General features: G+C 38.9%; 1 protein-coding gene across 6 annotated transcripts in view; it reads left to right on the top strand.

Moving 5' to 3' along the window:
* The first annotated feature begins 5,206 nt into the window (after positions 1 to 5,206).
* The window catches only part of slc12a7b (solute carrier family 12 member 7b), a 36,628-nt gene continuing 17,278 nt past the window's right edge, over positions 5,207 to 24,556 (top strand). For 4 of the 6 annotated variants that reach the window (XM_088322614.1, XM_088322613.1, XM_088322611.1 and 1 more), the window contains exon 1: positions 5,207 to 5,683. In XM_088322614.1, the coding sequence (XP_088178740.1) occupies positions 5,488 to 5,683 (196 nt within the window). In that variant the 5' untranslated portion in view covers positions 5,207 to 5,487. Of the gene's footprint in view, positions 5,684 to 15,594; positions 15,889 to 21,082; positions 21,301 to 24,556 lie in introns of those variants that run through there. The other 2 variants (XM_088322612.1, XM_088322615.1) reach the window with 2 other exon arrangements.

The raw sequence follows: 24,556 nt of genomic DNA, 5'->3' as shown, positions 1-24,556 counted from the left end.
TTAGCAGCGCGCTGGAGACTGCTAACAATATCCGCCTTCCGGTCATAAAATCAGAGGCTAAACTAAACCTTACCCCATACCAGCAGGTGGCACTGTTGTACTCGTCATTGCAAGACACTTACCGTAAATTCCGGACTATAGAGCGCACCCGATTATAAGCCGCACCCACCACGTTTTAAGAGGAAAACCGATTTTGTACTTACATAAGCCGCACCTGTATATAAGCCGCATGCGCCCACATTGAAAAAATTTAACACAAACACAAAATTAACCCAAACCCGACTTTAAGTCCCGCGATTGAAACTGAATGTCGTTCATAAAAGTACACAGTCCAAAAATCACAGCCGGCAAAATTAACAGAAAATGATACCGGTCCTTAAGGTTTGATGCAGACCTGCAGAGTCCGGGTCCCGTTGAAAGTAATCCAAGGAAAAAAGTGTATATTTCCAAAGGTAAGGGTGGGAAAAGTATATATCTACTATTGTCCGCCGCGTCCACAAACACTCACCCTTACCGTTCCCTACTTCCCGTCACCCCGCGTTTGTTTCGCCCCTTCTTTTTGATTTGCCCGTGCAAAACATATCAGAATAAGTGTCTGAAATAAATACATTACAAAAATATACAGTTGCAAATACATATTATACATGGTTACACATATTTACAAAGAAAGACGGTACACCGAGAGAGTTTTCAAAGCTTTAATATTAATGATATAACTTTTGTCCCAATTGGTGCCTGTGACAGGGCAGTTAATGGTAGCAACACGCTAGCAACACGCTCGCAACACAGTAAACGGGTCTGTTAAAAAAACACATTGTACTTGTAAAAATCACGGTAAACCGTCCTCATCTTCGTCCTTAGAACTGAAGCCATCAAAGTCGTCTTCCTCAGTGTCAGAAAGAAACCTTGTCATATAGATGTCGTCCCACGCTCCCTTATTCCAAAACACGCTAGCAACACACTCGCTCCTTCTTTATCGGACTGCTTGATTGCTTTTAGCTTGAAAGCTGCGTCATGTGCCTTTGTTTTTGCATTTTGCATGATGAGGGTATGTTTACGCTAATTTAATTTATGCACAAGCCAAGAAGTTGCAGTCTTCCTCGGCGCATATATTCCACCGGTCTAAACCTTACCTTTTGTACTCGAGCGCCGCTGGCGGCCGTTAGAAAACTTACATAAATTGGCTGCATCACTGAATAAGCCGCAGGTTTGAACGTTTGGGAAAAAGGTAGCGGCTTATAGTCCGGAATTTACGGTATATACAAACAATACAAACATATTTCAGCAGCAATTTCAACAAAACAAGTTATTTTTTACACCCACTGCATATTTATCTTCAAGTCGGGTATTATAATCAAAGACTTAACAAGTATAATTGGGTCAAAGTAAAAAGAGAACAACACAAGCATCAGGTCGACACAAAAGGAATGAGAATCTCCCCAAGAGGAATTTGCTGGATGGATTGAATTAAGGGTCTGTTAAGGATATGACAGAGTGTGCAGTTTTCTCATGCGTGAGTATATAAGCAGGACATTGTGGTTCAGCCTTTAAGAATATTTATTCTTAACAGCAAGCAAACAAGGACACGGCTCCATCCAATTCAACATGGCAATCAACAATCAGCAAAACGAAATATAGTGCGTGCGTCATGACGTCACTCAAAAGAAAACGTCTTACCGCAATTTCACGAGTAAGAGCGCTATTAAATTGACAAATCTTAACAGGGTCCTGTTTCTTATTCTGCGTTCCGTGTAAAAAGGATGTGAAAGTTGCTTGATTTGTTTACACAAGTTATTTCTTTTTATTCTACATAGTCTGTCTTGCTGTGAGTAAATAGTAGCGTTTGTAGGCTTAGGTGCCTAATGAGGGGAATTTCAATCATCCATAAAAAGAACATTTGGCTAAGGTTGACAGATATGTGTTTCCATAAAAAATATTTGCTGGAGATTATTTTTTATTTATTCCCTTAAAGTGTATACAAACCCCAGGGTATAATATTTGACCACTTGATAGCACTGTTGTCTAATGCGAACAAAAAACACTGCCACAGATAGCCACAAAACCGCGGACAAACATGGCGGCGACCTAATTAGGGATTCCACTATGTAAAAGAAATACAAAATTCGACTTATAATTCTTAATAAAAAAATAACATTGGTATGACAGTCCATGTATTTTTGCCTTGTATTCAAATCATTTTTGTTTTAACTGAATAAAAGTCATTTTGGACCACTAGCGGGCACTAAATATTAGACACTGGCCCTTTTAAATTAAAGAATTACATTTGTTATAAATGTATTGTTGTTGTTTTTTTTACATTTTAATCTATCTATCTATCTATCTATCCATCTATCTATCTATTTGCTTTGGCAGATTGCAAAATAAGCTGGATGTGACTCCCATTGCACCAATTTATTGTCAACATGACTTTTTCGACAAAAGGCAGATGCCAGGTGTGCTCCGTTTCCAAACACGCATCTCCATCCCTTAGGAATCGTGGCACCCTAAGGGATCTTGTTACGGCCTGACATCTGCAGGCAAACAAAAACAAGTTGATCGTGTCTCCTCCTGCTTCCATTATCACTGCAGTCTTTGCTTTTATTCTTCACACGATTGAAGCTTGTTTTGATTTGAAACTAACCCCAGACTAAGTACTACGGCAGACCCTCAACTATCTTTTTGTGACAAGGGGAGCATCAGTTCATGCCTGATAACTGACCCTATCTATCTATTTACTTTGGTCATATCCTTCAAGAGGGGTGACCGACAGCAAGACAAACACATACAAATACAAAGAAAAGAAAAAGGAAAAAAGTATCAAAAAACACACACAAACATTTTTGGGCCATGGCCAACGCAAATGCCCAAACACCCAAACAAATTAGGCACCTCGGAACCCAAGTTGGTCATTCTTTCGTCCCTCCAGATGAAAACGGTACACAAGAAAGCGGCCATGTCACTCGGGTCAGCAGCAGGGCTTCTGTTCCACAGCAGGGCCCGATAGCTTTCGCTGTTTTACCCCTGCCGCATCATACATGTGCCCTGCCCAAACACGTCCAAACTTCCCACTATCCTTTTACAACGCCTCTCCACTCATCCCTATCACTAACAAGAGCTCAAGCTTCCACTAGATTTAGACCTCTTTCCTGCAGTGCATTCATAACATCAGAGACCCACATCCTTTAAATATTCCAGACTTTATAACACTGCCTTGACAGTCATTTACCCTTCAATATTTTGTCAAATTTTTATACCTCTGAAGCGAGGTCGTACTCAGCCTGCTTATAGGTGACAGTCTCTGCAACAAATGCAAATGACACATCCTTTAAATATTCCAGACTTGATAACACTGTCTTGACAGTCATTTACCCTTCAATATTTTGTCAAATTTTTATACCTCTGAAGCGAGGTCATACTCAGCCTGCTTATAGCCGACGGTCTCTGCAACAAATGCAAACGATCGACTATCTAAAGCCTTTATGTCAACTTTAATTCGGGTTCCCATATTTACAAACCGATGTAGTAATTTTACTCATCTAAATTAGACTCATATTAACGTACATCGTGGCAGTGTGAGTATTACATCCAATGCAGAGCAAATATGGTCAGCCATAATTGCCCATATGGTGTTATACTACCGTAAAACCTTGAATATACACGGGTAAATGTGATATGAGCCAAAAATGAGGCAATTTATTTTCTTTCTCTGTGCAGCCCGGTACCAAATGACACGAGGTTGGGTACTGGTCAATGGCCTGGTGGTTAGCAGGTTTTATTAGCAAGAATACTCTGCTGTGTTTTTAAAACGTCTCGGCGAAAAAAGCAAAATCAAACGTTCCAGATTTGAGAAAACTCTTCTGCTTGAAAACAAATTTAGCCTTTAAACTAGAAAGAGCAATGTTCAACTGAAACCAAATCCATAACACACCCTTTGGATTCCAATCAAATTCCATACATCCCATCCTCGAGACTAGTCTGCAAAAAGTTTGGACATTCATTTGAAGATGTGCCAGATGGCAAGTTGGGGGAACTCTCCCTGGACATGGATCAGTAAAGTCAGATAGCGTCTGTCCATTGTGTCATTCAGCAGTCCCGAAAATGCCCCAGTGATTTGGCTCTGGGGAGCATCTGGTTTTGTGCAGATGCCTGAATTCAAGAACCACCCTTTGATATAACACTTATAAGTGTTTATATATTTTTAAAATATATACAGTATATTTTAAACTATAAAGCGCACCGGATTATAAGGCGCGCACACATATTAAGTATTTAAAATCTGACTTATATATGATCATTGATGGATCTTTGCTTATGCTTATATTCAGGGAACTTTTTTTATAACTTTCCCAGAATAAAGTGAACCTCCACTACTTTCTCCTTGTGAAAGAATCGGCGTGACAGAAAATACTTGAGTTGAGTTTGAACAATTTTTATCGACACTTTTAACAGCAATCAAACACATTCACAATTTCATTATATCATTTTCTAACAATATGAGGTTTAAACAATTTTTGTCGACATTTTTAACAGCAATTAAACACATTCACAATTTCATTATATCATATTCTAACAATATGAGGTTTTATCGACACTTTTAACAGCAATTAAATACATTCACAATTTAATTACATCATATTCTGACATTATGAGGTTTGAACAATTTTTAGTGACACTTTTAACAGCAGTTAACCAATGTGTAAAGGGCAATACTATTGTGCAGGGGCACAGCTCTGTCTTCTCAAGTGGGATTTCTTCCCACCTTCCCAAGCAGCATCCTCCAAAGTACATTAAGTTTTTTTTTTGTTTTAATTTTTATTGAGACTTTTAACAGCAAATAAACAATGTGAGGTTTTAACATTTTTTCTCAACACTTTTAGCAGCAATTAAACATATTTACAATTTCATTATATAATTTTCTAACAATATGAGGTTTGAACAATATTTTAAGCACTGCTTTAAACACGTTACAATTATAAGAGTATGAGTTTTGCATTGTCATTTCACATCATTACCACCGTGTATTTATTTTACCTTTATTGCGCGATTTGTTGAATTGTGACGTTTCAAATACACTACTCAGAGTACATATCGTTTCATTGTAATAAAGTCTGACGATTTTTTTAGAGCTTGCCCTAGTGTGGTATATCTGACACTGGTGCGATATAAAATAGGGGATTTTCAAAAATTCCAGTGTTGGTTATCTAATTTTACATTTTTAAGCATTTAATTCACTTACGTGTGACGTCACCGCGAAACTCCATAGGGGGGCAGTAAGCAATATTTTTGGGATGATTGACAGCGCCCCTTGGCACTCTCGTCCAATAAGAAGACCCTAGGGGCGTGCACGTGCCAACTGTAATCAACCCCTCCGATCAACTGGGTGAGAGCGGCTTCGTCGTTAATGTCCCCCGTTATGACCACAACTGACTCGTCTTCTTCTTCTTTTAGGCTCCGCTGAGCAAAAAAACATCAAGAAAGGGCAGCTTCATGGGGGACAGGTTTGTGGTGGTCCCGGTCGACGGGGGAGGAAGTGTCTCCGAACACAGGGTCTCGGTGGTAGCCCCAGCGACGCCGCTCAGCGACGACGACAGCCGGGAGGAGGAAGCGGACTTTGAAGACGAAGCTCGGGACCCCGGTTCCGTGGTGCCCATTCTGGACTACGACAGGGAACCTAATAAATATGGTGAGTTCGACGTGGAGTATTGTGTCCCACTTATCTCTTGTAACCATTTGAGGATTAGTCGTGTGCTTTTCGCGTGTGGACTTTATTGTGAGATGATAAGTGTCGTGACGCTTCGGTTAAGTTCCAGTGTCTCCAAATCAAGAGGGAGGAAAAAATATTTTTATTAAAATGTCAACAAGTGAGGTAATATTTAATTTCTGTTAAAAGTGTCGATAAAACCTCATATTGTTAGAGTATGATCTAATAAAATTGTGAATGTGTTTATTTGCGGTTAAAAAGGTCGACAAAAATTGTTCAAACCTCATATTGTTAGAAAATGATATCATGAAATTGTGAATATGTTTAATTGCTGTCAAAAGTGTCGATAAAAACTCTTCAAAACTCACATATTTTATTGCTGTTAAAAGTGTCAATAAAAATGGTTCAAAATCAACTAAAAAAATAGCTCCACCGCTCCATGCCCTTACAAACTTTCACATTTTCCCTTAGAAAATACAAAATAATCCTACACCATATTTTTTTCAAACGTGTTTATGTATGTAGTTTAACATGTTGTATTGTACATGTGTTTCGTTATATCATTCTGCACATATTCTTAATAATAAATAAAAAATAAACTAAAAATCAGGAACAATTGTTATCAGCGTCACTAAAATATCCATTAATAACACTTTAAATTTAAATTTGTAAATAAAGATATTTTCGCGGCATTTCTATTTTGTAAACCAAAGCACAATATCAACCATTGATGTTTGTATTTGAAATTTCAAACAGACGATTTAACAAGGACAGAAAATACAAACCTTTGCAGCCTTGGGACTGGGAAACATGTTTTTCATAAGCATTGTGAAGTGATCGGCAACTGTTGGAGGTATGTTGTGCTCTGCCATGAAATGGCAAAACGTCACTTCTGCAGCAGTTGAGGAGTTGCTTTATTGTTTTAATAAGCTTATTATATGGAATACGATCGCTATTGTCGGAAGCGCAACAGAATGCGGGGGAGAATTTTGCAGGGGAGTTAAAATGAGGCACTACAGCGGCAGACGCATGCGCACAGTAGCATCAAACGCTCGCTTCGTTTGCAACGGAAAAAAACGATACCGAGATAGAGGCTACCGCGGCGAACTCGTTTGACTCGATTGATTTGCCGTTTCGTGATAGTCAGTGTATACCGGATGGTACCCGTCATTGACAAATTTGCGTTTTTCCGTACATATTTTCTTGTACGCCGTACACGTCTTAAAATACATCATAAACGTACTTTGTACGGCAAAAATGTACAGGTTGACAGGTATGTTGTCGTGACGCTTCGGTTAAGTTCCAGTGGCTTAAAATCAAGTGAGGTCATAGGAATTCTGAGTTGTTTATTCAGCTTACAATTAGTAGCACCAGCCTTTTCTGGTGTAGGCACTTTATGGTCGTTTAGCAATCAAGAACCTAAAATGAAAGAAACCGTAAATAAATGCAACATTGATGTCAAAAATGTTTTAATATTTTGCAGAGGTAATGTAATTGTTTGTTCCGTTGGTATCAATGACTACTCAAGGTCTGAAAAACATGGCATTGAACATCCCTAAATGGAGCCACTTTTTTCCTTCGCTATTGAAAAGTGACGAGTAAAAAAAAAGTACCTGTATTTTGTCAAAAATGCTTTCATCCATCCATCCATTATCTGCACTGCTTATCCTCAGTAGGGTCGCGGGGGGTGCTGGAGCCCATCCCAGCTGTCTTCGGGCAGTGGGCAGGGGACACCTTGAACTGGTTGCCAATAAACTGTTCATTTTTAGTAATGCGTCAAACAGCTTAATATATAGGTTAAGGTTGCATTCTGTTGCTTCATTCCGCAACATGTGCTTCCATTCAAAAACTGCTATGGCCCACCACTCACATCCATTCTCTTCACAAACTGATCCGTCCAAAAACGTTTTGCGGTATTCCTGTCACTCTTTAGACCAGTGTTTTTCAACCAGTGTGCCGTGAGACCTTGTCTAGTGTGCCGCTGGAATTTGCCCAATTTTATCTTTCCTAAAGATCAGGCCATTATTCCGTATTTTTGCTATCTTCAGACAAGGAACTGTAATAGTTATCCATATCAGTAGGTGGCAGTAGATTTTGATATACTTTTTATATCCTAATTATCTGCTCATGAGGTAGAACAGTACGTTTAATAACATAATTTGTTCAACAAAGTGGTTGTAAGAAATAAAAACATCAATAAAGCACATAATTCTTTTTTATTAAGTATTATTTTCTTTTTATATACTAATTATCTGCTTATGAGGTAGTGCAGTGAAATATTTGACATAACTTCATTTTCAAACATTTTCAACGGACGGTGTGCCTCGGAACTTTTGTATAAATAAAAGTGTACCATGATTCAAAAAGGGTTGAAAAACACTGCTTTAGACAACATTAATGACATAAGAGAGACTCTAATGACATCATTCATAACAAAAGAGAGACGCTTATGACAAAGCATTAAGTAGTGCTTCAAAACATGCTAGAAGTGTGCTGCCCTGCCATTTCTTCTGGCTAAATAGTCCAAAATGATTAAATGGATTGTTAATCCTAAATAAGTTTTTTTTGTTTTTTTAAAAGTGTTTTTTGTCATATGCACAGTAAATAAGCACGATTCCCTGCACAATTATATTCTTACTCTGCTGTCCACACAGTTTCCAGTGTAATAAAACTAAGAAACTATATACATAAAAGAATATCACGAAAATAAAAATACAAGATGAGAAGGTTGATTGTAACCATGCCGGGCCTGTAAAACCCATGAGAAGTTTGGATCCCGTTTCGTCTAGCCAACCATTATTTGCCACCTTTTCCTTTCCTTGAGTACTCATTGGTTAATTTTATTTTTGTAAATTACAATTTGATCAATTTGACCTGAAACACCATCAATGTACTCACTTTTCAAGCATTATGGTTGGATTTCTTTTGGTTTCCCCTTTTCAAGCATTTTGTTTTAATTTCAGGGTGTGGCTTTGATTTTCACAGCGTTTTTTGCCTGCCTACAAGGTTCTCCTATTAATAGCAACAAGTTGACATAGTGTGCCCCATCGACAAAATTTGCTGGTCTACTTTTCAGACCTGTGCCTCTTTGTACATGATTACTGAGTAATTACGGCAATTTTATAACTGTAAATGTGAATGGTCTCATTGCACGAAAGTTTGGATCTGACCTCTTACATTTTGATTTTACTAGGGGATAAACAAACCAGTGTCAAAAAATGATCAACAAGAACTTGCAATATGAGAAGCAACTTGCTGTTGTTGTTCCTCTTTTGATCAAGGGATGCTAATTGTCCATTTTCTTTTAAATGAGCTGCATAGTTTAATTTTTACGGGGATGTGACTTCAGAGAATCATAGAAACAAAAATGAGTGCATATGACAGAGGAGATGGTTGAGCTTGTGTACATATCCTGTTACAACAATATGGTGTTTTGTTGTAACCGCTGTAAACCGTGTTCTTATGTTTGTGCCAGTGCAATGCCCGTTGAGTTTTGATCGGCTAAATTAAGTTCATGACTGCACTGTATTGGGGCGTCAATCTCTGTCATTGTTTCAAGTGAGCATTAAGTGTTCCGTATGCAAACGCCTCCTTAGAGATTCATGGCTATCAAAGATAGGACCGAGTCCTCACGGAAGAAACATTATTTAGAATGGTGTTAGCCCCATTACAGACAAGACATTGTGTTCTAAGAGCATCTCAGTTATTTTGGAACTTGGCACATGTAACCGTATGCGATTCAAGCCGCACGTTATGTTTGCACGCTCGTTTATTCCTATTTACGAAGGCATCCACCTTGGACGTCAAATGACGACCTCTGCTTAATTTGGAGCGGAGCAGTCGGCACACCAACTGCTCCCTGGCATCCACTTTATCTGTTTCTGCTCTCTTGTGGCACCGCTCTTGCTTTTTTGCATGCCGTCTACATCGTTTGTTCCTGTAAAAAGACGATCATCGGCATCCTCTTTTTTTACACTAGGCTCTACTTATGGATAACTCCTCTATAAATAACTTTCCAAATTAATAGTTTTGTTTACTTCTCTGATTGAAATTCAAACTAGATTAAGCCTTTCAGGCTTTTTTGTGTTTGCTGCGTGCTGATGATAATTTTAAAAATATTTGCCATAGCACAAGAGGGGCTCGGAGTTTCAAGGGTGTTTCGTCAGTGGCTATCGGATGTCAAAAAGGTGTATGGCGGAATATCATGTTCTGCTTGGGTCTGAAGGGTTTGGGTATGTCTCCCTGGCCGGCTGGCTCTTGTCATGAGCTGCTGAATGTGAAATTCAAGCTTTCAGGCGATGGCCCATAAAAAGATTGTATTTAGCAGATACATAAGTCAACTTACTGGCTTGTAAGGATTTATTATACTATTTATATTTTTGGGTCCAAAATATTGAATAATAATGATCATTCCTTCAGTTTGGTGTATCTCGGTTGTGAATTAATTGTCGTTAGAATTTTCTTTTTTTTCATTGATATGAACATTGTAAAACATTGTGAGCAGTAAGTTTGGACATGGCACTCCAGGGTAAACCATGTCCTACAGAGACTTTGAATAGAAAATAGATAAAAGACTATCAGCATGAATAGGATTATAAAAATAATAATTTCAACATAGTGCTAAGTAAAAATGGTCTAAGCTGTAATAGTAATGCGATGAAGTATAGTACATTGGAATAATACTGTAGTGCAATGACAATAAGTGAAATAACATTTAGCAGGAGCATATTATAACAGTATAAAAAAGATGAAGGAATAAGTAGTCTACAAGGCAAGCTTGGATATAACTTTCCTTACTGGATTGGTGCAAATCAATTGCTCTCTTCTGGAAACAAATACAAATTTTGGGTCTGGAAATCACAAACAATTTAGTGTACTGCATGTAGGGCTGCAACTAACGATTGATTTCATAATCGACGAATCGTTCGATTGTTTTTCCCATTAATCGATGAATCTGATTTCTCCAAGGCAAAATTACATGGGAATGTATGCTATACATCTGCAAATATGTCTAATACGCTTTTCCTACCACCTTATCCAAATATCATAATATATTTGGACTTGGACAAAGCAAAAAAAAAAAAAAAAAAGAGTAATACATTTCATTGTATGTGTTTTATTTATTGTTTATCCTCACGAAATATATCCAAAATGTTAACAAACCCATTTTCTTTCATGATGAAGCAGTCAAACACTACAAAGTTGAAACTTCAATGCTAATTTTGTGTGTAATGTTGCAATGTTCAATATTATGGATTTCAAAAAAAAAATAAAAAAGTAAAAACAGCTTTGGCGCTTTCTGTAGGACAAAAGCGGTACTACAACTCCCAGCGTTACAACGCAATAGTCTAGACTTGTATTTCCATTGATTCAACCTACTTGGTGGCTCATAAATAACTCTGAAAAAACAACTGTTCATTGTTTTATAAAACCTAATTCCATAAACCTATTTATATATTTTCTTCTGACTTTAAAATGTTACTTTCAATCAGTGGTTCCTCAGTTTTTATTTAAATACTTTATATGTTTCACCTCAGCTAAGCACACAAAAATTAGCATTCCCTTGGAACTGTTTTTTCCACAAGCAGTTGTAAACGCTTTGCTGCTTTTCAGAGAGAGATTTTGTTTTTTATTGGGCTAGGCGGCCCACACTCTTAATTCTGTTTATTTAGCCAGCCATGCAACAGAATTTCCATGAGCGTTCACAAGAGGGCAACAAAGTATGTTGTTGTGAATAACTGGATGGTGTGTGAGTCATTCACACTAAAAGTCCCTATTTACTTGACCAACAGAGGTCTCCGTTTTATATATGTGGCGCACCCCTTAAAATCCAGCAAAAGTAATTTGAAATACTGTGGAACTGAGTTGCGAGGGAAATACAAACAAATTTGTTAGTGGAATGACTGGGGTTATCCAGGCTCCACTCAAACATACTGTAAAGTCACGGGAAAGGTTTGCATTTCCTCTTTGGACACAAGTCTCAGGAGAAGGATGACTGTGAATATTCCTGGAACACATCCATCCTTCATCATTGATATTGTTTATCCTGCTAAAAGGAGCTTACCGTCATCTACAGATTCTATTTTTACTGTAGCCTGGCCTCATGGTTTAGCATCAAATAATATGTTTGTTTTGAGAGAAAAACAAAACGAAAAATCGATTGTTAAAACGTCAATCATTTAGGGCTTTGTTGATCATATATCTATTTGATTTTTTTAAAATACACAATCCCTGTCAAGAAGCTAGCTTGATTATTTATGTCAAGAAAACAGTTCATACATGATGAAACAAGCTTACAATATGACTAGTCGATGGAGAAACGATCGGTAAACCTTATAACCTCACTCCTAAATATAGATTTTGTTGCTCTAGTCTTGGTTTATTGACTGACCAGGAGTCGCCTGAATGTCTGGCCACTTCGTCACTCAAGGCAATTACATCACTCCTATGAATAAGTACAGTCTAGAAATGCATGAGAACATAAAAAGTTTCATCATATTGATGATGACAGAAGATTCTAGAGAAAGTTACTGATACACACGCACTATGCTAAATAGTGTCACAAATCCTCATTGCAAAGATTGTGAATATTTGGGTATATCCGAAATATATAAATATATATTTCATTCAAATCCCATTTGGGTATATCCTAAAAAAATAAAAAATCATTTATTTAAAGCCCCGTTGTGTAATATTTGACCACTAGATGGCACTGTTGTCTAATGCTGCTGCGCTAACTCTGTGACACTGGTTTTAGTTTGCAAGACGCTAGACCAGGGGTGTCAAACTCATTTAACTCGGGGGCCACACGATAGGACAAACATACTGTCGGGGCCGGACTAGTAGATTGGAAGAAAGAAAAAAAGAGAAATTGGAGAGAGGAGAGAGGGAGGGAGAAGAGAGTGTGGGACAGAGAGAGAAAGAACATGAGAAACAAGAGGGATAAAAACAGAAAGAGAGAGAGGGGTAAAGAAAGGGAAGGAAAGAAATCCAAAACGAAATTGAAAGAGAGAAGGAGAGGATAGAGAGAAGGGGAAAGCAAGAGAGAAAAGACAGAGGAATTGAAAAAAAGGAAGAGAGAGCAAAAGAAAATAAAAAGACAGAGAAAGAGACAAAGAAGAACAAAGAAAGAGAAAAATAGAGACAGAGTAAAAGCGAAAGATGAAGAGTAAGAGAAAAAGGGAGCAAGAGATCGAGAAAGAAATACAAGTACAGTGTCTTTGTGAGAGGCACCTGGCTTCGGGCAATATCAAGTGGATATATTTCAACCTGCAGCCCGTTTTTCTCTTGCGCTTCTCTGAGCGTTGTTTCGCGGTCCTTATTCAATCCCTAAGCTCGCCTGATCTGGCCCGCGGGTCACCTGTTTGACACCCCTACACTAAACAAACATGGCAGTGACCTCTAGGTATGTATTCCACTATGTTGAAGGAATGCAAATTTATCGACCTGTGATTTATCTTTAAAATAAATATTCACATTGATATGATAGTTCATGTATGTTTGGCTAGGAGGGATGGGCGCCAACAGGCTGTACTTGCCCAAGACTCACTACAGAAAAGGGTGCCCCTAAAACTCGTTTGGTTAAGGGATCCAACCAACCCACCATTCAAATAAATGTTGTTTTTTAACTGAATCAAAAGATTGTTTTTTTTTCTTTTTGTTTTTGTATACCACTAGGTGGCCATAAATATTACACACTCTCCCTTAAATTTTGGGGGGACTTTGCCCCCAGGATGTGTTGTAAATCTTTATGATCCTCTGTAACCCTCTTAAAGATCAGAAATCTTAGGGTTGATTCTTTAGAATTAAAATTGTGATTAGTATACAAAATTTTAATGTTGGTTTTGAAGACAAGCATTATACGGGCCAAGAAACAGACAAATGTTGATGTCAATCTTTATAAAGGTGGACGTTAAGGGATTCATTTTCACATTATACTTGGCATCAAGTTACACTTGAAATGGACAAACTACTTGGAAAAAAAATGCTTTGTGGCTGACACAACCCTTTTTGTAATGTGCTTTAATGGCACCTACAGGACTGAAGAGAAACACTGATAAGGAAGGAAGTCTAAAAAGGAAGAACTTGTCCAAGCAATTTGTATTGTTAAAGCTAGAGTGAAGGCATTTTGCTTGGTAATGGGTATCATTCAACCAATGTACAGTTATGTTGGAAATGTGGATGGCACATTGCAATAATCCTCATACTTGTACGGGGTGTTGGTTTTCTATTATGAGATGTATAGATAATTGAAATAATTTCTCAACATTTTCTTTAAAAATGGGGAGTGACTCCGAGGTTCGGATCAGGACAGTTATTTTTAGAGGGTTGTGGGATCAAGAGTCACTTTGTTATTGCCGTCCTCATTATTCAGTTTCTCCTTTTATTCCCCACTGTATGAAAGCCCCACCCATGTGATCTATTATGATTGATTGAGTTATTTGCGAATAGGTATTGAAATAGTGGGATGTTTGGAGGTGTTCTAAGGAATGGGCAGAGCACCTGTATTGATGCGGCAGGGGTAAACCAGTGAAAGCTGTCGGGCCCTGCTATTAAATAGAAGAGTGTGTTGTGTCACCCTGACCCTAGTGACACGGCCGCTTTCTGGTGTCCCGTTTCATCTGGAGGGACGAAAGCATGACCGACTTAGGTGCCAGGGTGCCTAACTTGTTTGGGTGTTGAGCATTTGGGTTGGCCATGGTCCAAAAGTTTTTGTGTGAGTTTTTTTTTGCTATTTTTTTCCCATTTTTATTTTCTTTGTTTTTGTATACATGTTTGTCTTGCTGTCGGTCACCCTTCTTGAGGGATACAACCAAGGTAGATAGATAGATAAATAGGTATTGGAAAAAGGAGATGCTTTTTTTGATTGTCAAAGAAGCTAAAAGTAAAAATTTCCTTATGTTGACACTTGACACCAAGTTTGGTGGCTGGCAGGCTAAATCGCACTTTGTATGCAAAACCGTATATTTTATTGTGTAAGGTCATGTTTGTGTAATTCATTTGACACTCCAGATCATATTTTATAGATGTTTTCTGTGCTGACAGACTTAAATCTTCAATTTCCAGTTGCAGCATCTGGGCTATAGTAACCACAGCTTGGCAGAAGGAAGCCTACTAGCATGCAAGACATGCTCATCACAGCCCTGTGGGTGCATTGCAAGTTAGGAGATACTTTTAGGGACACAAACTCTTTTGTTTCTGAAGGACCTATTGTGTTTTGTGAGCAGAACAATGACCAGTCCAATGCCCTCACTGCAGGCACCTCCACCAATTTTCCACATGGATTACTAATTCATTTCAGTAATGTAATTAGTCGGTGGTCGATGGGGCGTTGCCAGTGTAGCAAATCACATGGCTGAGTTTTGTGGAGCTTGTGTCTGAGTGCATCCAACAATTAAAATTTGTGAAGGGAGGAGTGATAGTGACCACAATCTATGAGGGTAGACAACGGGGCTAGGCTGCATGAACACACATCAAGGAGTAGTAAATGTTCTCCAAGTGTGATGACAAGAATTTTAATACAAGATAAACCAAGCTTTTTAAAAAGCTGCTGAATGAATATGAAGTCGAATGACACTGCATAGGAAGTGAGGAATATGAAGGAAATCGCTCTCTGCTGAACACTCTGGACTTCCTCTTCTTATTGAACATCAGTCTTACATTACTGGCTACAGTCCCCGGGCGCAGAAAACGAATCATATACATGGTCTCGTATACACGGACACAAATGCATTTATGTGTGCTTGTTTTATTGTCTCACTGGTGTGCCTGTGTTTGTCTGTATGCGTAGATACAGACCCCCTAAAGGGGCGGGTCAATCCTTGTCTTCCTTTTTTGGAGAACGGGGTTGTGGATTTCCTGGCTTATAGGAGACTCCCAGTTATAGACTTTATGAAGACGCTGGAAACATACAGGAAGTTGAGCAAATCCGGAGGAGAAAAACCTTTGGCAGCAACGTCAAAAGTGAAAACAGTTGGAAGGACAAAGGGAGTGAACCAGCAGAACGCCGAGAGGCACAGAAGGATAAGAAGCAGCGGCAACAGGAAAACATTGAGGGGAAAGCACATGGTGGAAAATGCCGACTAGTTTTACTGTCGTCCCTGTGAAGGACGGTTTGGAAAAGTCAAACGACAGGATCGAAGAAGATAAAAACGAAAATGAGTTGAATGAGAACGAAGACGCTACAGGTGAGAGAGCGGAGGTTTTTGCATCTTGAGCATGGATGATGAGTAGTCATTACATCAAGAAAAATAAGCTATCTGTCTGGAGTTTTATGACGTAATTTCACAATGACATTTCAGCCATGTACACTTGAAAAGCAGTCTGAAGTATTACTTCTAGCTTATCCTTGATTTTATTCATATGCTCTATGAACGATGATCTCTAACCAGTTCCATGGTCTTTAGTATTATTCCATTTTTAAAATGGAATACTCAAAAGATTATCATCTCATTCTAAATCACAAAGAATGCAAACAAAGTGTTCTCAAAGCGTTACACAATCACATTCCAAACCTCCAAAATTTAAGTCCACAATCTTCATTAAACATTGCAAACCTTACATTCAAATTTGACACTTTGAATTGACTGGTGACTTATTATGTGCCAAAGTGTTTGCAGCATCTGATAGTTTGCCAAGAAATGATCAGATTGTTGAACTTAGTTGTAGTGCTACATTTTTGGCCCATTGTCAAGTATTTTCTGTGGTGCCAGAATTACAGCTTTATGCTGGTTCTGATTTTTACAGACTCCAGGTGGAAGAAAAGGAGTTCATTGTGACCATAAAGGTTGACGCTTGTGGCTAAGAAGAAAATAACTGAACGGGAGGAAAACAATTATCTTAAATGTAGTTTGCTTCCAGAAGCATTTTCTGGTTGCTGCTGGAAACGTACCAAAAATGTTGTATAATCCTGCCACTGTGGAGTCATACCCAGATCTAACTTTTACATAAAGAACACATTCAATTGACAACCTGAGATATTTTTCAGATATTTTGCACATCATGGGATAGGTTCGTATTCACTTTTATCAGATTTGAGTTGGAGCCAAGGGAGGGTCTGAAAGCATGTTGTTGCCTCATGAGTATTGGCCAATGTTGTAATGGTTGTTACATAGCAGTTACTGCTATTGATTATCTTGCTGGCTGGCTTCCTGTTGGCTCAGTAGGGGGAGGTGAAACACCACCCGCCCGATGCATATAGAGAGGGAACGCCGAGTTCCCAATCTTACATCTGCATTCCTTGCGTTGTTCTGTATTTTTAGTTAAAATTGTGTTGTTGCAAGATTCAAGAGACAGCACATTGCAGAGACTGCAGAACTAGTCATAGCTAGATTGCTCATAGCATGAACTGGCCGGGTACCAGCTATACAATACTGAGTTTATATGTTTCAATATGCAAACATAGGTTCAACTGTACTTGACATTTGTTTCCCGGACTAAATCTGGTTCTGTTAAATGCTGTTTATATTCATGTATGCCAACACACCAGTCCAATTGCCCCTCTTTTATGTCCTCGTAGTATTGTGTAAATGGGTGAAACTCAACTTCTGTGTTGACTGGAGTCTGAACGGAATAAAAACATCTCAAGTCACATTTATCTGTATAGCCCTTAATGACAAAATGTCTCAAAGGACTGCACAGGCCACAATTACGACATTTCCCAAAAGAACAGTTTGCACTGGTCATGGACAACCCCGTGAGGACATATTTTCCAGTAACCTCAAGGAAAGTCAATTTTCTGTCCCAGAATTGAGTGAGAAGTGAAATAAAGATATGGCTTTAAGTACATATTGTGTGGAGGAACTCTGGTAGGCTTTACGGAGCCATGATATCAATTGATATTGTCATGTTATTGCATATCTAATATATATATTTCCTCACTTTGAAAGTTAAAATTCTCTAGAGTTGCTTGGGTTCATAAGGAAATAAAATGTGAAAAATGGTCCCATTATTTCCATACTTTTCGTATTTTAAGATTTCTTTTTAATCTGAAAGTCAGGGAGTAATGTGTTCACCGACTGCAACTTCCTGTTTCCACTCCCCAGACCTTACAGGGCCAGCTCCTCTTTTCAATATGGTCTCTGTGATAAGACTCAAGTGTACACACTGCTTGGTGCCATTTTGATACACATTTATTTTCTTGTGAACCCTCTTAAGTCACTTTTTCAGCTCATCCTTTTATTTTTTCAATAAAACTATTTGGGGTAAATTGATGGTTACAATTCATTATTGTATTCAATATTACTTTTTAATTTTGTACTGTGCGTGCCGATTTGAGAGTGCCAACCCTCTCACTGACACAAAGCTAGGCTTGTGGGCAACACGCTTTGGCCGTATTAAACAATGAATGCCAGGCGGTCGGGCTCTTGTTCTGCCGGCATAAATCTATTTGACCATTGATTTAGCAATTCCCATTCTGACAGTCATCAGTTTTCCTTTGCTTCATGATAAACGTAAATAATGAATTGAGTTGCTGGCTTGTTTTGTTCTCTTTGTCATGTCAAAATGGTGCTTCTGCGAGGAATGGTGTAATAATAATATGTAGTCTGTAGTGTATACAGCCCTTTGAAACTTCTTGTGATTAAGGGTGTCACAAAATAACAGGACTTAAATTGACTTGACCTTTTAGGAGATTTTCTTCTACTTTTAAATATTATTGACATTTTTTATTCTTCACAATTTTATACTCATAGTTCTAAGTTCCATACTTAAGATCCACTGAATAGAAAGCACAGAATGGACACCAGTACACTGTGGTGTGTGTTACATAACTGTTGTTTGCTTTAGGGTTAAGACCCGAGGATGTCATTAAGTGGAGCGCACAAACATGTGCATATGCAATCCCACTCAGAGAAATTGCAGCCATCTGACATCCAACCAAGTTGAGTCTGGATACGATTAAATCCTTCTTACTAAGTGATTTGACGGACCCTCTTAAAGCATCAGCTTTGACACCTAATGATACCTTCAGCAGATGTTTGATGGTCACACAGCTTGGTGAGAAAGTGGAAATTTCTTCATGTTAATGCATGCTTTTTCAACGCAAAGCATCCTGGGTACCGTTGAGCGCACTGATTTTGAAAGATGCGTTTATGTCCCGTGAGTCACGGCTCAGTGTCTCACTTTGACAAGCAGCCAGTGTGGCCCAGCATACTAACGTGCTCATCGACTGGTCGGTAGCCTTTGGCCAGAAGACCAAAATGCAAGTCCACTCTCCTAGAGCTTGTGGCCAACAGTGTTGCCTTGCTCTGCGCTGTAGACCCGGTATGGCTCCTGTGTTTTATAAAAAGTTCGGGATTAGCCTAATCTGGTTAAGTGATTTGAGTTCAGTTCACATGCTCTTAGACAGACAGATTAATGAGCAGCTAAAACAAAGGTAGGGTCATAGAGCAAGAGGATGACTTCCTGGTGTCGTCAGGTCCCCTTTGCTATTCTTAGCAATTGCGTTGATGTTACACTACATGGTTCAAAATATTTGTAAATACAGAGCAACCTGCATAAAAGTACAATTTTATGTATTTTTCAAAGATGTTTGTGCTTACTTTAATGTCAAATCGAATTGCAATTAACTTGTAGACACCTGAAAACAATAACACTTCCTGTTTTAACAAATTACAAAACTCATGAGCCAATTCATGGGTAGCTAGCTTGAACTTACTATTAGCTTTTGTAGGAGCTAACGTCCAACTTAATTGCCTGAATTTTTTTTCGTTTCAGCCTAAAATTATCAGTGCGCTAAGCATCATTTTAGCTAGCGACCAAGTCAACTTGTGCTCTAATGTCACATTATCTCCGCCTGTCATGAGACCTAACACTGCAACGGAAGTACAGTAGTTTGAGTTTGGTGACTTTGCTAATTGGCTCCGGGAAGGACCACCTTAGGCGATTATATACTATTTCCCATCTAATGATATTCATATTTATGTCATATGATCAATGACACAGCAAAGGCAAGTTTGAGTTTTATTAAGTCATTTTTTTTCTTCATAGCTTGTCTAGCTGTAATGCATGTATACATCTATTGTATTTCATTGCTGTCCAACTATCTCCCTTATCCTTAAACATGGCGTAATCAACCTTTTTGAAGCCCAAGGATGATAATTTTCTACTGATTAGTGTCAAGGGCTACCAGTTTAAGCTTCTTTTCTCAGGTAACAACTGCTATATTGCCAATATGGTGTTAAATCGCTACTATTCTGTTTTTACTACGTTGTAACAATTAGGAGCGGGGCTAAAATGGGCTCAGCAACACCTCAAAAAAGGGCTCTGGAGATATTCTAGAAAAATAAATTGAGGGACACCGATCACGTTAGTGGTTTCTTATACTTGTCAAGATACAAATACAAATATTTTATATTTTGTAATTTTATTAGATATTTACAATGACCTTTAGCTGTTATTTCTTGAACCGGTCCACAGGCCACCCCAGTGCACTTTGTGGCAGTCGTCGGCAACAACTGGTCCATGGTTAGTTTGTTGTAGTAATTATACTAATAATAATTTATAATTTAAAGCACCTTTTAGGACACCCAAGGTAGTTGTACACACAATATAAAACTACAATAAAACCAGAGTAAAACAAACAAGCAATGAATACAAAAATAAAATTAGTACAGTTAAAGAAGGGAGAGGGGCGTGTGAGGCAGTTAATGATGGGTAGGTGTGTCAAAGGAGATGGGTTTTGAGTCCGGAGTGGAAGACAGTTGATGGAACGAAGGTGAAAGTATGTGGATCGGGTGATCTTCATTCTATGAGAATGGAAGAGTGTACTGTGTAGGATGAAACCCAGACGCTTGACCTGAGTGGAGGGAAAGGGGAACCATTGGAAGGGACTAACTACATCATACTATAATATTATATCAAACCCTCGGCAATGGAATAACTTATGGCAACGAAGTTGCACGGATCCCAAAGTTGAGAATGGAACACCGAGACCACAAGTTGGTTCATTTGGTAAATTTGAATTTTTAATCAATTGGCACGTGGATCGACATGACGTTTTGCGTTGAAACGTTATTTTCGTGACCAGCATGTCCTCACAGTAAAGAGGTCTCAGAATCATTTCCAGCTCCCGGCCTCCTTATGTGGAGTTTGCATGATGTCCCTGTAGTTTCACCCCAGATTCCAAAAACCTGGCTGGGATGGGCACCTGCTTAGCGATCCCTGCCCTAAGCCTTCCGCTTCCCTCACTTTCTGCGCTCCTCCCACTCGGTACGTGCGTTTACATTCACACATGGAAAGCGAAGTGTTAATATGAGTAGAAGGGATCACCAGCTCAGGGTGATTGAGAGAAAGCATGCGCGTGAGCGTGCACGATGGCAACAGGCGCTTTGTGAAGCATGGCTGTCGCTGACATCGTCATCACAGGCCACTTTCCACACACACGCACATTGCCGCTCACCGAAATAGCTGATCCTCACATTATCCACACAGCACAGGGCAGCATTCCTGACTTCTGCACTTCCCAAACAATATCGCTATACTTTGGTAGCCCTGTCACTGGAGTTTCCCCGGGGAGCCCAGTTGGGACCCCTCCTCTGGTGAACCTTTTCAAGCCCTGCTCCTCAAAATGGAGCAGAGGGGAGGCTCTCGTCGGAGGGGTGAGTCCGATAGTTTTTTTTAATTCTCGGAAATTTGTTATTCACCTGACAATTTTTGTTTACGCTGATTTTACAACCGATTCTTGATGCGTTCCTGCGTCGTTATTCTATGGACCATGCGAAAAAATGTGTATGAATATTATTTGTCGCTTTGTATTTAGGCACAGCACAAAAAGATCATGAATCAATAATTAAATGGAAACAATCAACTATTTGAACTAAAAACACCCGTGCTATACAATGGTATAAGACATAAACGTGCCCAAAGAGAGTAGGCTGAAGCTGAAGCTTTTAGTTGCCTACCTCTCTTTAATTTTTATGCTTGCAGAGGAAACATTCAAAGCAAAATAAGAAAGCACAACCTTAAACCACAAGGAAAATTGGAAAACAAACACATGACATTTCAAACTTATAACATCCATAGTGACTCATATAACATAAAACCCAAAGAAACTTTCAAAGCTCCATGCCTTCTTTAGTATTCCTAAAAAGAAGGTTTTCATCTAAATTGTTCCATAAATGAAAACCTTTTTTCAAGTGGCACAATGGATTTTCAATTTTGTGCAAAAATATTGGACCTAGAAGTTATGGATTCCACAGAGACGACGAGTATCTGCTCTGCCGAGAAACTACTGTTGAAGGCTATCCAGAGTTGCGTCCTCATTGCTGCCTCGAGGATCTATGCGTTTCAGGGATCCGTGTACCGTGACAATGTCAAGAGTTATGGTAGTTATTTTTTTAAACCTCACGAATCCCAAGGGTTCTCATATTTTTAATACATTTGAATATGAAAACTACACTCGCACTGCTACATTTTCGTCCGTACAGTTTTTTGTATTTTAACTTGCACACGTGTCAATGCTGGTTTTGAGACGCTGGTAGATCTTACTGTTGGTAACACTCGGTTCAAGTCCATCCTCCATTAGGATTTCAAGGACGTGATTTTTGACTCTTCACAAGTATACAGTATAATGTCTTCAGTTACTGTATAGTCACTACCACCTAAAGTTGAGATCGGCCATGAAAAATCCTGCCTTACCTGGAATAACCTGCGGGTATCTAAGCCCGAACCTGGCCGAACACGACTGATTAACTTGATTTGATGGACCAAACATGAAGTAAACCCAAAGCTTTGATTCGGCGCTGTGCTTACTTCGGGCCCAAAGTGCATTTCGGCGCCAAAGTGTGCATTTTGGCTCAAGTACGTAGCTTGGGTTTTTTGAGTCCTTCAATTAAAGGGTGTACTTCCAAGTGCTGCGCCGAATTTCGTGAACATTTCGGGCAAGTGCAGCAAAATGCAGTGAAATTAAACAAAATGCCACTGAAAAGAAAATCATATTCTGCAGAATACAAGATAAAGAGTGAAATATTTGGCTGAAAAGAGGAAAGCTTGTAAACCTTTGGAAAGAAGCAGAATTGATGTCTGACATAAGCAACGTAGAGGTGGAATGAGGAAGCCGCGCATCTTTCACATTGTCACCGAAGATGAAAATTTCTCTGGATTTCATGATTTGGAGTTAAACCAATAGTTTAATTAATACGTTTGTTCTTTATGAATGAGTTGTCTGAATAATATAACTTTCGGCGCCAAAATGCAGCACAGAAGTGTGTTACCCAAGTAAAAGTACTGTTACTTTAGAAAAATTACTCAAGTAGAAACAAAAACCTTCCATTTAAATAATTACTTGAGAAAAAGTAAGTTCATGCTGTGCAGATCTTCCTCGAAGGGGGAAAAAAACGGCGGGAGGGAAGCCCGACCCGGCCTGACTTAACGCTTGACATTTTAAGGCCATATTCCGAGCTGGGTTCCGGTCAGGTTTGGGCCCGGGCCCAAGATCCTACTTGTATTCCCATTTTATGTTTGCAGAGTGTACCATGAGCTAACTCCGCCAACGTTAGGCAGCTTAGGCATCATCACAGTGCAGGGCTTAGCCGATATAAATAGGATGCCTGGTCATTTATTACCACAGTGACCAGAGAAGCCGACCTAACCATTAGCGGATCTTCAATGTTCCCGCTACCTAATGATGAACCTCTACCAATCAGTAAGCACTGAGCTAATGGAATTTTATCCCCTTTTGCCCAAGGATCAAGACCTCTTTAAATCAGGAATCTCACAAAAAAATGAATTGTACAAAAAAACGTAATAGCTGTTGCACGTTCCTGAATAGAGTATCTATCTATCTATCTATCTATCTATCTATCTATCTATCTATCTATCTGTCTGTCTGTCTGTCTCCGACAATCTGGTTTACTGTTATAGCCTTTTATCTGAATTTGATTGAATACACTGTGATAGATTTCAGGTGATTTCACTGTACCTGTCCAAATGACACTAGTTGCATATAAGCATAATGGCCTGGCATTGTAGGGCCTGACGTTGCAGGGCATTCTACTTGAGCATTGTTGTTGGCCGTGTTTTTTTTTTTTAAAAGCGCCATGGAGCCACTGGGCAGTGCCAAAGAGCAGTATGACCTCATGCAGCTCCAGAGCCGCTTGTTCACAAATGCAGATGTTTTATCGATGTTGTTGTTTGCTGGCTGCTATGACATGAAATTTAGCTGAATACATTCCAGAGGCCTAAAGTACTACTGTGTAAATGTTCACGCTAATTAGCCGTTTTGGAGCCTATAAGTGACATACTAACACAACTCCCACTCACACACACAAACGCAAATCTGGATTTATATAGTAGTTTCTATCTAGATATGCTTTAAAGATTGAAATATTTGAGCACCCCATGCACACTAGTAGACTTTACAAACACACAAAGCACAGGTCTTTGAAAAAAACGAACTAATTTTGGGGTGTATACCTACTTTGCCCACATATCTGATTCTTATGATCAGCAAATCAGCAAACTGAAAAAGCCTGAAAATGATCTTAATCGCTTTGAATCTAATATGGTGGAAGAGGGAAGACTCCAAAACATGCTGATCAGCAATCTCTTCAGATGATCTTTTTCATTGAGGTCTGCTTTATGTTCCTTCGAACTACTAGTATAAAGAAAAAGACCCTTTAGGTGACAACACCAAGATTTGGAGAGCAGAAGGGACACATGCTGGATTGTCGCAAATAATGTAAATGCTTATCTTATTCAATGCTCACTTCCTGGAAGTTTGTCTTAGTAAAACGTTTCTCTTATTGGATATAGCAACCAAAATTACGTCTGTATTTCATGTGCAAATACCGGTTCCATCCCTTTAACAAACAACAATATATAACTCTTGAAGACCGAGCCAAAATGTATTATGGA

The sequence above is a fragment of the Urocampus carinirostris genome, chromosome 18, assembly GCF_059441175.1.
Source record: "Urocampus carinirostris isolate Australia breed hairy pipefish chromosome 18, RoL_Ucar_1.0, whole genome shotgun sequence".
Taxonomy (NCBI): domain Eukaryota; kingdom Metazoa; phylum Chordata; class Actinopteri; order Syngnathiformes; family Syngnathidae; genus Urocampus; species Urocampus carinirostris.
This window is presented reverse-complemented; position numbering and strand designations above follow the sequence as displayed.